Genomic DNA, 13,669 nt, shown 5'->3' with positions numbered 1-13,669 from the left:
GTCTCACTAACATGAAGCCCTGTTTGAACTTCATTTAATTTAGATTGGGGTTTAGCGTGCTCTATGTTAACCTTTTTTTTTTTTTTTTTTGGTCATTTGATTGTTACTGGTCAAGATTCAAATGCATTATGGTCAGATTATGTGGTCTTGATGCCGTTATGGGACAGATGTTCTAATGTTCATTTCAGTCTCATGGGGCTGATACTGTCAATTGCCTGGCCATATTAATTTTTCTCATCCTATTTACTGAGGGTACGTAGACTTGTTTTTCCAGAGTTAGCACTGTTGAAGGTTTTTAAATGCATTTTATGGGACCCCTGGGTGGCTCAGCGGTTTAGCACCTGCCTTCGGCCTGGGGCATGATCCTGGAGATCCGGGATCGAGTCCCGCGTGCGTCGGGCTCCCTGCGTGGAGCCTGCTTCTCCCTCTGCCTGTGTTTCTACCTCTGTGTGTGTGTGTGTCATGAATAAATAAACAAAATCTTTTTAAAAAATGCATTTTCTGTTTCTTCATAATTGATGGTGGGCGGAGCTTATATCCTTGACAGAATTCACTGGCTTGGGGTCACCTGGGTGGCTCAGTCAATTAAGCATCTGCCTTCCGCTCAGGTCATGATCCCAGAGTCCTAGGATCAAACCCTGTACCAGGCTCCCTGCCCATCGGGGAGCCTGCTTCTCCCTCTCTTTCTGCTCCTCCCCTCTCATGCTCTCTCGCTTGCTCTCACTCTCTCTCTCTCTCAAATGAATAAATAAAAATCTTTAAAAGAAAAAAAAGAATTCACTGGCTTGGATTCCTAGAAAGCTATGGAAAAAGGTGAGTATTTGTCATTCTTTTTCTCTTAACTAAGCTCCCTTTCCCAGTTGCTCTCTGGGAAATTGGATGAAATTCCCTGAATTAGCACAAGCAACTTTAGGATCATTGAGATGAAGGTCATGTTCCCAATAACACAACCCTCAAAACACAAGAGTCCCCACTCCCTAGTAGCATGTTTTTGGGTGTCTATGGTTGCAACAGATTACATTTCTAGATTTATTACATGAAGCCAACACTTAGTTTTATTAAGAAGCATTTTAGGGGAGTTTTTTATAACTTAGGAGTTAAATGATAAATGATAAACCTGGTGTCAGGAGTTTTTTTATGATTGCTTCTAGTATATTTCAAAATACTGAATTTCTTTGATGTTGGGTGGGATGAGGGCCCAGTATATGTCTGAATGGTTAAGCTTCTGGAGTGTTTTACATTCTCTTACAAACAAAATTTTTGACTCTTGATCTGTCTTATTGAGCAACCTTATAATACAATATCTTACTAGAGAAGCAGATTATCAAAATATTACAACTTTGTCAATTCTTGGGTGATGTATTTGTAGACAATGTTATTAGATGCATAAGAGTTTGGGCATTTTCTTTATTGCAAGTGAGTTTTCTGTTTAGTTTGTTTTAACCACCTTTTCTACTAAGAATTTTTTTTGTTCATTCATGTATATGGATGAAAATTTATGTACCTCTTACTGTGAGCAAGACTTTACATATATCACCTCGCTTATCACCACTCCACAAATAAATGCTTATCATCTTATAACTCAGGAAACACGCATAGAAGATAAGGAAACTTTCTGATATTAAATAGCTTCTTTTGAGTTCCAAAGCAGTAGGTGTTTTCATTGTCAAGCTTGGGGTTTAGTACCTGTATTAGTTTCCTCTTGCTGCTGTTGCTGTTACAAATTGCCACAAATATAGTGGCTTTAAAAAACTCAGATTTATCATCTTACATTTCCAGCAGCCAGAAGTCCAGAATGGATCTCACTGAGCTAAAATGCCTTTTTTTTTTTTAAAGTAAGCTCCACACAAAACAAACTTTTATCTCATGTTTTCTTGTGGATACAAGATTTATAGAGGTGTGGCTCTCTCCTGATTTTTCATCTCCTCAACTTTTTAAGATTTATTTTTTTTAATTTTTATTTATTTATGATAGTCACACAGAGAGGGAGAGAGAGGCAGAGACATAGGCAGAGGGAGAAGCAGGCTCCATGCACCGGGAGCCTGATGTGGGATTCGATCCCGGGTCTGCCAGGATTGCGCCCTGGGCCAAAGGCAGGCGCTAAACTGCTGCGCCACCCAGGGATCCCTTAAGATTTATTTAGTTAGTTAGTTAGTTAGCTATTCATGAGAGACACAGAGAGTCAGAGACATAGTCAGCAGGAGAAGTAGGTTGCCCGTGGGGAACCCAATGTGGGACTCAATCCCAGGACCCTGAGATCACGACCTGAACCAAAGGCAGACACTCAACCACTGAGCTACCCAGGCATCCCTCTTCTCAATTTTTAAAAAAACTGGGAAACATAGCTACCCAAAAGTATATGAATACGTACAAATAGAGTTAAAAGTCAATAAAGAGATCACTACACACTCACCATCCAGGCCCATCACCAGTTTATTAAATGCCCTACAATATATGTCTGTACCTACAGGTGTTGCCTGCAAGTTCCAAGTGGAGACTATTATTGGCCATATGAATATTTATTCCTTTGCTCATCTTTGTTACAGCCTTTGCATAAATCTCAAATACCTTTTCTGATTTTGCTTATTTTTATGCTACATCACAGTGACTGAATATGTCTTTGTGTCCTGCTTTTTTCCAGAGAAAGAAAGATTAACTTGGGTAATTGGTTCTTTTATTTTCACTGCTCTGTGAGTTATTTTTTAGTCGAATTCATTAAAGAGACCTTTGTTGATGTATCTCACTGTAAATATTATAACCATTGTTGCTAAAACCAATTTTGATAAGTCTCTGGATTGCAATAAACTCCTGCACTAGAACCACTGGGTTATACAATCTGCATATGTTCAATAGCAAAGTATTTTAGGGAGCACCTGGGTGGCTCAGTCTTGGTAAGCATGGGACTCTTGATCTCAGCTCAGGTCTTGATCCCAGGGTGGTGAGTTCAAGCAAGCCCTATGTTGGGCTCCAGGCTGGGCGTGGAGGCTAATTTTAAAAAGTGGGAGGGGGGGGCCAGGGTGGCTCAGTGGTTAAGCACCTGCCTTCAGCTCAGGGCTTGATCCCAGAGTCCCAGGATTGAGTCCCACATTGGGCTCCCTGCATGGAGCCTGCTTCTCTCTCTGACTATGTCTCTGCCTCTCTCTGTGTCTCTTATGAATAAATAAATAAGACCTTTTAAAAAAGGGGGGGGGGTATTTTAGGCAGGATAGTATAGCATGATTCCATTTATATGGAATTCCCCGAAGAAGCAAATCTGTAGAGACAAGATTGCTGATCAGTGGTTGCCTGGAGTTGGAGGTGGACAGGAAATTGACCGCAGGCTGGCACCAGGAAACCTTTGGGGATGGTGGAAATGATCATCACACTGGACTGTGGTGATGATTGCACAACTCTAATAAAAGTTTGTGAATAAATCATTGAATATTCACTAACTTTTATGTCTGTAAACTGTGCCTCAATGAACCCATAAAGGCCGGAAAGGAGGAGGAAAGGGGGAAGGAGAGCAAAAGACATCACAGGTCTTCTAGAGTGTCCACAGGTACGTGGTGCCCAAAAGCTAAGTTCAGCTTCGGGTGTTTGGGGAGGACTAGGGGCAGGGGACCCAGCCTGTGGATGAGAGGGCTGTCCCGCTGGGCCCCTTCCCTGCAGCCTCACCGCCTCTGTTCCCACTCACTGCTCTGTCCACGAATCTGGGTGCATTCAGGCCCTCCCCATCCGCCCCAGACCATGCGCAGGGAGCACCATGCCGAGGAAAAGAACTCTGCCTGGGTGTCGGAATCCCTGGACTCAACCCCAAGGAGTGGCGGGGCGGGGGGGGGGGGGGGGGGGGGGGGGGGGGGGGGTGGGGGGTGGGGGGGGGGGGGGGGGGGGGGGGGTGGGGGTGGGTGGGGGGCAAGGCTTTGGGGAGTCCTGCCACCCCCTGCCTACATCCTCAGTTCCTACAAGTGCAACATGGGAATTTGTAACAGCTGGTGTAACAAACACACCAAGCCCCTTCTAAATGCTCTACAAATACTAGTTCGTTTCCTGCCCGTGACGACCTGTGCCCTGCGTGTTGTTTCCCCATGTTGGAGCAGGGAAAACGGAAGCACAGAGAGGGTAAGCAAGCTGCCCGAGGTCACACAGCCCCCGGGGCGGGGGGGGGGGGGGATTGCACCCCCGGGCTGTCCAGCACCACGCGAGCCCCGAGCCCCAGGCGGGGAGGAGGCCTGGTCCTGGCGGAGGGAGTCGTGACTGAGGGTCCCTGTGTGTCCCCCGCACCGGGATGCGGGCTCTGGATTGCAATAAACGCGGCCACGCGGTCTGGCGCACAGGGCGAGGCACTGCATGAACCCTGCAGAATGAAGCGCGGAGGCCGCCCCAGCCCTCCCGCCGCGCTCTGCTGGGGGAGCTGTGTGCCGGGCCGGGGCCTCCAGCGCCAGCAAACGGGATCCTGGGGCGACTCGGGACCCGGGGGAAACCGGGGTCTGGCCGCTCGGACGGAACGGAACGCGCTCGCGGCGGGGCACGCGCGCCCCCTGGCGGCGGAGTCCTGCCAGCACAGCGCCGCCGGGAGACCGGACGGTTTGCTCTGGGCGGGGTGGGTCGGGCCCAGCGGAGATGCTCTCGCCAGGGTTCGCGGCGGGGCCTGGGAGTCTGGGAAGCTGGCGGCGTCTCCCAGTGGCTTCCAGGCTTTTCTGCGATGCACAGTAAGAAACGATTTCGCAATAACACAGTTCCAGGAAATGCCCCCCTGTACGGCTTGATTTATTTTTTATTTTTTATTTTTTTTAATTCTACTCTGTTCCTATTTTTAAATGCTCATCAGGAAAAAAAAATTTTTTTAATTAAAAAATAAATAAAATTCTGGTCAGATAAATTGATTTAAATTGATTTACTGACTAACAAGTCTCAACTGATAATATTGGAAAGTGTTTTCTACTCCCCTAGATTATCCTCAGGTTTTGGGGTTCGGTTTTTTTTCAGCTGGCAAAGATTATGCTGGAGAAAAAGCACCCAGACCATTCCCCAGCAGTATCATTCTATCACCTTGTGCTGTCGCCAGGGATTCCCCCGCCAGCTCTGATTTCAAGATAAACTGGGCTCAGAGGGGTGAAGACATTTGTCCAAGGCCACACAGGTTGTATGTGGCAGTGCTAGTTTCTGCCTAACTTCTGGAAGATGGAATTCACTAAATGCTCCAAATTTCACTGCTATTAAGTACAGTTTAATTTGATCCTCTCTCCACTTTTGCCAATAAGATGGGACTGCACTGTCCTGCTGGTTTTTTATTCTGTGTAATGTAGATTAATGACATTCCAGAACTCCTGCTTAAAAACTCAAGTCTTGGGGCGCCTGGGTTGCTCAGTTGGTTAAGCATCTGCCTTCAGCTCAGGCCATGATCTCAGGGTCCTGGGATCAAGTCCCGCATTGGGCTCCCTGCTCAGCGGGTTGCCTGCTTCTCTCTCTCCCTCTGCAGTTCCCCTGCTTGTTCTGTCTCAAATAAATAATTTTTTTTAATGCAAGTCTGTGTATGGAACAGAGTGAATCTAAGATGGCAATCTTTGTTGAGTCTTTGTTGAGGTGACAACCCATAGCACCACTAGCATCTCCAACACCAACACTTTCACCACCAATACCATCACCATATTTCCTTCTCTGTCACCACTGGCTCATCAGCATGACCATCACCATAACTGCCAACCACATCACTATGCTCACTCTCACTACCCCCACCACCACTGTTACCACCAGGACTATTATCACGGTTCCCAATGTCACTACCATCACCACCACCACCATGAAAATGCCCCACACCTCAAACACGGCATTCAGGAAGCCACTCATTTTGTCACCTAGTGACAGCCTTGGTCCAGCAAGCCTGCATTCTCCATCCCTCTCTCTACCCAGGGCCAAAGGGAATGTGACTGTGACATTGAGGGCAGTGCTTCCTTCTTGGCAACCAAAAGCCAAGTTTGATTCGCCAACCAAGAACCAGTTTGATTCTCTGGCTTCTCTGTAAGTGGCTTTGGATGTATTCTGGGCTTGTTGCCTCACAGTGACCATCTACAAATGGCGAGCCCAGCCTTGGACCATGGGAAAGGTAGAAGAGGGTCTGTTCAGTGTAGGGCTAGGACCCTTGAGGGGTTGAGAGTTGGGTTCAGCCTGAATCCCTCCTGCTAGAGTGGCTCATGAGACCTTTGGAGGAGGAGGCCCTGGGGGAGTGGGATCACTGTGTTCACTGTTCTGTCTTCAGGAAGATAGAGGAAGTCATTGTAGATGGCAGGTAGGGCAAGTAGTCATGACTTTTCTTCACACCAAGATGTGACTCCCTGGGTCCCAAATGTCAGCTTTGCTTCCAGAAGCCAGGGGAGCTGCTATTCCCTTCTCCTTCCTGAGATATCAGCTTTTAAATTTCTTATTCACTGTTCTGTCCCCAGAAGCTACTTACTACAATGTATGGCACATAGTATGCACTCAATTTGTCAAACTAATGGGGAAAGAGGGAGATGGCCTTCTCCCCTGCAACTGTAGAGAAAAATATAGTATTTTTTATCATAAAGTTAATTCAAAGGATCTGAGTTGAAAGTGTGTAAAGAGGAAAACTTTTACAAAAATACGAATTTTTTCTGGTGCACTAGAGAGATTGTAGAAATTAGTAATTTGCTCCAACTTGCCCTGTTCCTTATTAATATTACTCAGAAGCAACATCAACAGTGTTTTCTGGGATGCTAAAAACTATAGAAATTGTGGTCATGTCCAGTTGCTGTTCCCTCTGGAAGATTTTCACCTGGATGAGTGGTCTTACTGGATTATTTGTGGCCTGGCTGACTTCCTACATGCAGACTCTGCAAATGCAAGTAAGCTTTCTCATCAGATCAGAAGATCAATAGCCCTTTCCTCTTTTCACATATGCATGTGGAAAATTAAATCCCATGACTCTGATGGATTAATTATTTTACAAATAAAACTAGTGAGCCTGCCTTGAGTTACATGGTGCCAGATCACTCACAGCAGAACTTCCGGGATGGGTGAGCATGGAAGGTGGCGACCCCTGTTGGCTGTCCAGACAACACAGGCCCCCTGCCAAGCGTGTTCATTCCAAAACAGGAATTTTCTTTTAAAGTCTGAAAGGTATACCAAAATACTCTACAAAGGTTTGAATTAAGAGAGAACCTGAGGTACCCAGGTGGCTCAGTGGTTGAGCATCTGCCTTTGGCTCAGGTCATGATCCTTGGATCCCAGGATCGAGTCCCACATAAGGATCCCCACAGGGAGCCTGCTTCTCCTTCTGCCTATGTCTCTGCCTCTCTCTGTGTGTCTCTCATGAATAAATAAAAGTTTAAAAAAAGAGAGAGAACCTAATTTCTGTTATTCTACCTCATATTCTCAATTATTCTTTTTTTTTTTTTAAGTAGGCTCCATGCCAAACATGGGGCTTGAACTCACACCCCTGAGATTAAGAGTGGAGTGCTCTATGGTAGGACCCAGCCAGGCGTTCCTGGGTCCCCAAAAAACTTTTAAATTTTTATGTTTGTTGACTCAGAAAAAAGTAATATCCTTCCCAGAGTCATCCAGAAAATGTACTCCCATACTGTTCAAATGTTTTTGTTTGTTAGGAATTTCTTCGTAAACTTTGTACCTAATATTCTGTACCAAGAATTCATCACTTGTACAATAACAGAATGATTGCAGCCTCTTAGTCTTGCTATGAAAATATGCATTTATACTTCCGTTGACAGAATTTCACCGATTGAGAACACACAATTCTTTGTCTCTGCCTCTCTCTGTGTGTCTCTCATGAATATTTTTTTTTTAATCTTAAAAAAAAAAAACCCTCTGTGATCTGGCAAAGAAGCAAAAATGGAGTTTTCCTGCATTGGCATTTTTTTAAGATTTATTTATTTATTTGAGACAGAGTGAGTGAGAGAGAGAGAATGCAAGCAGGGGGAGCAGCAGAGGGAGAGGGAGAAGCTGACTCTGCTGAGCAGGGAGCCTGATGAGGAACTTGATCCCAGGACCCCGGAATCATGACCTGAGCCAAAGGCAGACGCTCAACCAACTGAGCTACCTAGACGTCCCTTAATCCCCATGTTTAGATTTTTTTTAAGGATCAAGCCAATAAGGTCAAGCACCATCCATTTAAGAGGAGCTGGTTGACCTCCTGGAGGTCAGAGGTCATGATATTCCACTAGAAAGTTCTCCCTGCTCAGTGGGGAGTCTGCTTCTCCCTCTCCTGCCCCTTCTCCTGCTCATGTTCTCTCTTTCTCTCTCTCTCTCTCTCTCTAAATCTTTTTTTAAAAAGTCTTCCAGGTGTGAACTATTATCAACCTATTTTAAGGAGAACGAGACCCAGAGTATTACCTTCCTTGATTAGGAAGGCGGATGATGGATTATCTGTCTGGATTGGGCCAGATTAAATTAGACAGGGCATTCAGGAGGGCCAGAAAGAGTGACCCCTGGTGTTTTAATCCTCCTCCCTCCCAAACCACCCACAGCAGGAAGAGGACAGTCGGCTTTATCTCTGTGACTCTAGCGTCAGGGAGGGCCTCAAATACTCTTCCTTTTCTCCTTCCAGGCACACTGACAGATTGCATGTCCCACCACCCCTCCCCTTTGAAGTTATGCATCATCGAATGACCTACTTGAGTCAACAAATGTGAGTGGAAGTGACATGTATCATATCCAGATAGAAGCTGTAAGAGTCATTACAGCTTTGCCATTTTCTCTCCTTCCTGGTCACAAAGAATTGACAACACTCTGGAGAGATGCTCTTCCATCGGCCTGGGTCACAAGGATGATGTGGACCAGAGCCCTGAGGTGACCACAAAAGACCAGTTACACGGGCAAGTAATTAACCTTTGCTGCATTAGGCCACTGAGATCCTGGGCTTGTTTGTTACTGTAGCATAACCCAGCCTATCCTGACTATACATCCTAGTTTTCAGTAGAGCCTGAAATGTGGTGGTCTCAAAAAAAAAAAAAAAATAGGGTCACCTGGGTGGATCAGTCGGTTGAGCATCTGACTCTTGGTTTCGGCTCAGGTCTTGATCTCAGGGTCGTGTGATCAAGACCCATGTTGGGCTCCCTGTTTAGCAAGGAGTCTGCCTGAAGATTCTCTGTCCCACCCCACTCACTCACACACACACTCTCTCTCTTTCTCTCTCTCTGTTTCTCTAAAATAAATAAATGACTCTTGAGTGAATGAATGAATGAGTGGCAAGGAATAGGGACAAGGTCATAAATTTCTGGGCCGGAAGCAGAGGAAATAGCCAAGTCTCAAGCTTGCTCTGTCACATATACACTTGGAACCAGGCTGGGGTAAAAATCAGGCTCTGACCTTTATTTCCTATGGTCACAGCTCATGCTGACCCTGACATCACTGCTCCAATTCCGCTCCCACTACTCAGCCATACTGGGGGCTCCTATGGAGCACGAGGAATGAGGAGCTATAGAGACAGAGACATGAGGTACAAGGAGAGCCTGGGTCTGGGAAAGGGGATTCGAAGTGTGGAAGCAGAAACAGGAGGCAGGGAGACAATGGGAGAGCTTAGTACAGAGCTGGGGAGAGAGAGGGGATTGCAGGACAGAAACACACGAACGAGAAGCCGGGAGAACAAGCGACTGAGAGACACACAGGGAAAGGAGGGTTGGAATAGAAAGGGACCAGGAGACAGCGGAGGACATAGTGAGGGGTGGGTGGAAGCAGATGGGGATGTGGTGCAGGGTGGGTGCAGGGTGGGGGCATACAGATGTGGTGCTAGACTCACAGAGGCCCAACACCGGGAGAGAAATGGAGAGTCACGGGCCAATCTTGAGGCAGAGATGCCGAGATGGCCAGCCAGGAGCCCCAGGCAGAGTGGGCGCCCTAGTCTTTGCTGGTGGTGGAGCCCGGGTCGGTGCTGGAGGTGGGGCCAGGGCTGGAGACCTGGCCTCTGCTGGAGCCGAGGCCTCCGCTCGATTCCGACCCGGTGCCTCTGCTCTCCGCACCTGAATGGCTTTCGTGGCCTCTGCTGGATCTCAAGTACCCAGTGGACCCCAGGTAGCTCGTAGAGCTGGGGGTCCTGAAGGTCACGCGGCCTCCTGTAGAGGCCCGGCTGGAGAGTGGGGCTCCCTTGGCACTGGTGGAACCGAAAGTCACATGGCCCGTGCTGGAGCTGGGCTCACCAAAGGTGACGCGGCCGACGTTGGAGCTGGTGGCTCGGCCTCCACTAGATGCCAGGATGGACCCAGGGATGGCACTGGGGCTCCTGACGATCACCGTGGGTGTCCCCGAAGTGACTCTCTGGGTACCAGAGATGCTGGGGACACTCAGGGAGCTGTCCGCCTTCCTCACGGCCTCAGCCAATTCCTTCAGCTGCTGCTCCCGGGCCAGCTCTCGCACCTCCAGCTGCGGCAGGAGGCAAGTTAGGGTCCCAGAGAAGGGCTGAGGGCCTGCCCCGAACCCAGCAGGCTCCCATCCTCACCAACTTCGTCACTTGGTTCTGCAGCTCTTCTTTGCTCATAGGATAGTCATCTTTGGCCTCAAAGCCTGGGGTGTCCTCCCTATTGTGGGGTGGGGGTGGAGGAGACAGGAAGGGGGGACACTTTCAGCCACAAAAGGCTGATGGCTGCTCACTGCTTTACCCAGAAAACTTAGCCAGGCTCTGGCCAGCCTGAGGGCCTTTTGCTTTTCCCATCCGCCTGGGGCCAGTTCAGTCCCCTGGAGCTCCTACTCCTTCCAGTCCCCCCACATCACCCACTCCCACCTTGTACTCTCCCCACAGCCACACCCACCCTCTGCTACCCAAGAGCCCCCCTCCAAACCCTCCATCTCATTCACTGCCCCCTTGGCCCCCACACAATCTCCTTCCCCTGCTCCTCCTTCCGGCCCTGTGTGCCTCACTGATTGTCAGGGAGCTGAGGCGGTGCCATCTTCTTTGGAAGGTCCTCCGGGCTCTGGCCCAGAACCAGGAGGGCAGCATTAGCCAAGCTGGGGGAGGTGTAGCTCTGTAGGATGGATAAACCAGCTGTGGATAAATCAGCTCATCTCCAAGGCCCTGGCCTCCAAGATTCTGGCTCCCTGAACCACCCCCCAGACCCCCTGACTTCTGCACCTCCACCTGAACATCTAGGTAGGCCTGTACTGTCAGGAGTTCCACCAGTCGCTTCTCGATGAGACCCAGGAAGAGGCCTATGTCCTGGTCTCGCATGTGGGTCTTGACCCCCAGCAGGTCTTGGATGATGGTGCTGTCACACTGTGCCTTAGTGAAGAGCTCCTGAATATCTGAGGTCAGAGGAGACAGGCTGTCACAGACTCAGTGTCTGCTGGACACCCCCCTCTCCTGCCCTGGAGTCTCAGCTGCCCCAATCGATGGAGCCAATAAGCAAGGCTCCCAGGTGGAAAGCCACTTGCCCGAGGTCAGCCAGCCAGGCAGTAGGAAAACATTGCTGTGGCCATGGAGCTCATATCCACAGAAGGCAAAGAGTGAGGGAGGTCAAAGGGAAAGCAGACAAAGGCATCGCCAGCTGAAGGATGTCTTCACGCAGCTCAGTCTGAAGCCTTGACTTCCATCCCACCCCACCACCCCACATCGCCGGATCTCCCCAGAGAAGAACTCACACGGGTTCTCCACCGGAGAGCTCAGAGGACATTAATGGCACCACCCAGGCTATCTTCTCTGTTGTTCCTTTAATACTGGACTCTGCTGCACCCAACTGGGTTAACCATGGCCCTTGGCTGGCCCACCAGCCACTGTCATGACCCACTGTTGTCTCTCCCAGCTGGCCCATGCACTTGTAGCTAGCTATTATTTAAGTGGAATTAGCTATTGTTAGTGACATTAGAAGGCACCCATTACCTTGACACAAATCTGTAGCCCATGGCACTATGTCTCCACCACTTGTCCTGGAACCACCTCCACCTGAGCTCTAGGCTCATATATAGTTTGCTCCTGGGGTCCCTCCCTGAACATCCCCCCACAGTGCTCACACTGGGCTTGGGGGCATCCCCATACCCACTCCTTCTTCCAAGTTCCCTATCTCATGGAGGGGCCTTACCCTCCCTTCCCAGGCCAGACCCTGTGCTCCTCATTCCTCCCCCCACTACCCATCCATCCAATACCTCTGGGCCCTGTCCCCTTCTTTCCATCCTCCTCCCCCAACCCCCTGTCCACAGCCTCTCCTGCTCAGAGCCCTCCCATGGCTTCCCAGTACCCCAGCCTGGCACCTCTTCAGAACTTACTGCCCTTCACCTCCCACTCACACCCTTGCACTCCTTCTCCACACAAAGCCCATATCCCTAAAGTACCTCCAGCCCTTGGACCCACCTGCTGGGAGTACCTCCCACCCCCAGCTTTTCAGTTAAATACTCATCCTTCAAAATCAGCCTCAAGCATCACTGCTTCCAGGAAGCTTTCAGCCACCCCAGCAGAACTGGTTTCCACAAGCAGCAGGAGCAGTGGCTCCAGGCCCCTGCACTCAGAAGGGCCTTGCCTTGGGCTTGGTGCTCTGCTGTGGCCATCTTGGTCAACAAGGGGCCCCATCTTTTTATTCTATACCTGGCCCAGCAAATTATGGCAGAGTTGAGGCTCCCACAGGGTCCTCCATCCTAGCCCCTGGGATTGTTGTGAGTATCCAGCACCCATGCTAGTCTCCTCTAAGTCTCCCTGACCTTAAGGCCCTCCTCACTTAGCACAAGACGTGGTGCAGTGGTCACGGTCCAAGGTCGTGGTCATGATCAGGACAGAGAAAAGGAGAATCTGCCGGCACAGAGCTCATACTGTGACCATGAGATGGCTCCTCTATTTGCTCACCAGCACCCTGGCCACCTTCTTAGCTTCCCATCAATCAGCCCATCCAAGTCTCATGACAACCCACAAACTACGTATGCACTGCCATCCCCCTGCCAGAGAGGCTGGGGCCCAGGAGACCACACACCAAGGTTCCCAAGTGATAGAGCTGGCTTCAAATCCAGGGCAGCCTGACTCTTGAGCGCTCTACAGCAGAAGGATGGCAGGATGGATGGATGGATGGATGGATGGATGGATGGATGGATATGGGATGGATGGATATGGGATGGACAGATAAGACAGCACACAAAGGTGCTGTGGAAGATCTCCCTGTGGCCAGCTGGGAGACCAGCTCTCCGGGTGGCTCATCACATCCTCCCACATGAAACAGCTGGACCAGGCACTCACCCATCTTGAGCTTCTCCAGCTGTCTCCGAAGGTCCTGGAAGTGAGCCTCTACCCTGAGGGCCTCCTCACGCACCTCATCGGTGCGCTGCTGCAAGTCCCTCCGTTGCTGCTCTTCCTGCTCTTGCCGGTTACCCTCCCTGGTGCGCATGCTCCCCAGGGCCTCCTGCATCTGTGGGGCAAGTGCCCATTGCCAGGGGTAGCTCCGGGAGGGGGGTGGCTACAGGAGGAGGAGAGGGGGACAGGAGAGGGCAAGGGAAGGGGGGCCTCACTCACTCACCTCCTTGATCTCCTCCTGCAGGTGCTCCAGCTCCGAGTTCTGCTCGTTGATGAAGGTGAACTCTGCAAAGTTACGCTCCTCCACTAGAGAGAGGAGGGAGAGGCAGGTCCAGGGAGCCAGAGACAGAGGGCCACACGGGACGGGAAAGAGAGGTGTCGAGAAAGACAACACAGACACCAACGGAGACAGAGAGGGAGACCCAGAGGCGCAGAAAGCTGGGGTGGGGCACCCAGGAA

At 49.8% G+C, this 13,669-nt stretch overlaps 1 protein-coding gene across 8 annotated transcripts in view; it reads right to left on the bottom strand.

Annotated features, from left to right (window-relative positions):
- Positions 1-9,295: 9,295 nt before the first annotated feature.
- The window catches only part of ODAD1 (outer dynein arm docking complex subunit 1), a 28,340-nt gene continuing 23,966 nt past the window's right edge, over positions 9,296-13,669 (bottom strand). For 7 of the 8 annotated variants that reach the window (XM_038528386.1, XM_038528383.1, XM_038528387.1 and 4 more), the window contains 6 exons: positions 13,434-13,516; positions 13,157-13,325; positions 11,075-11,244; positions 10,864-10,967; positions 10,445-10,523; positions 9,296-10,368 (listed from right to left, as the gene is read on the bottom strand). In XM_038528386.1, the coding sequence (XP_038384314.1) occupies positions 9,847-10,368; positions 10,445-10,523; positions 10,864-10,967; positions 11,075-11,244; positions 13,157-13,325; positions 13,434-13,516 (1,127 nt within the window). In that variant the 3' untranslated portion in view covers positions 9,296-9,846. The remainder of the gene's footprint in view (positions 10,369-10,444; positions 10,524-10,863; positions 10,968-11,074; positions 11,245-13,156; positions 13,326-13,433; positions 13,517-13,669) is intronic. The other variant, XM_038528385.1, reaches the window with a different exon arrangement.

This window comes from Canis lupus, chromosome 1, assembly GCF_011100685.1.
Source record: "Canis lupus familiaris isolate Mischka breed German Shepherd chromosome 1, alternate assembly UU_Cfam_GSD_1.0, whole genome shotgun sequence".
Classification (NCBI taxonomy): domain Eukaryota; kingdom Metazoa; phylum Chordata; class Mammalia; order Carnivora; family Canidae; genus Canis; species Canis lupus.
This window is presented reverse-complemented; position numbering and strand designations above follow the sequence as displayed.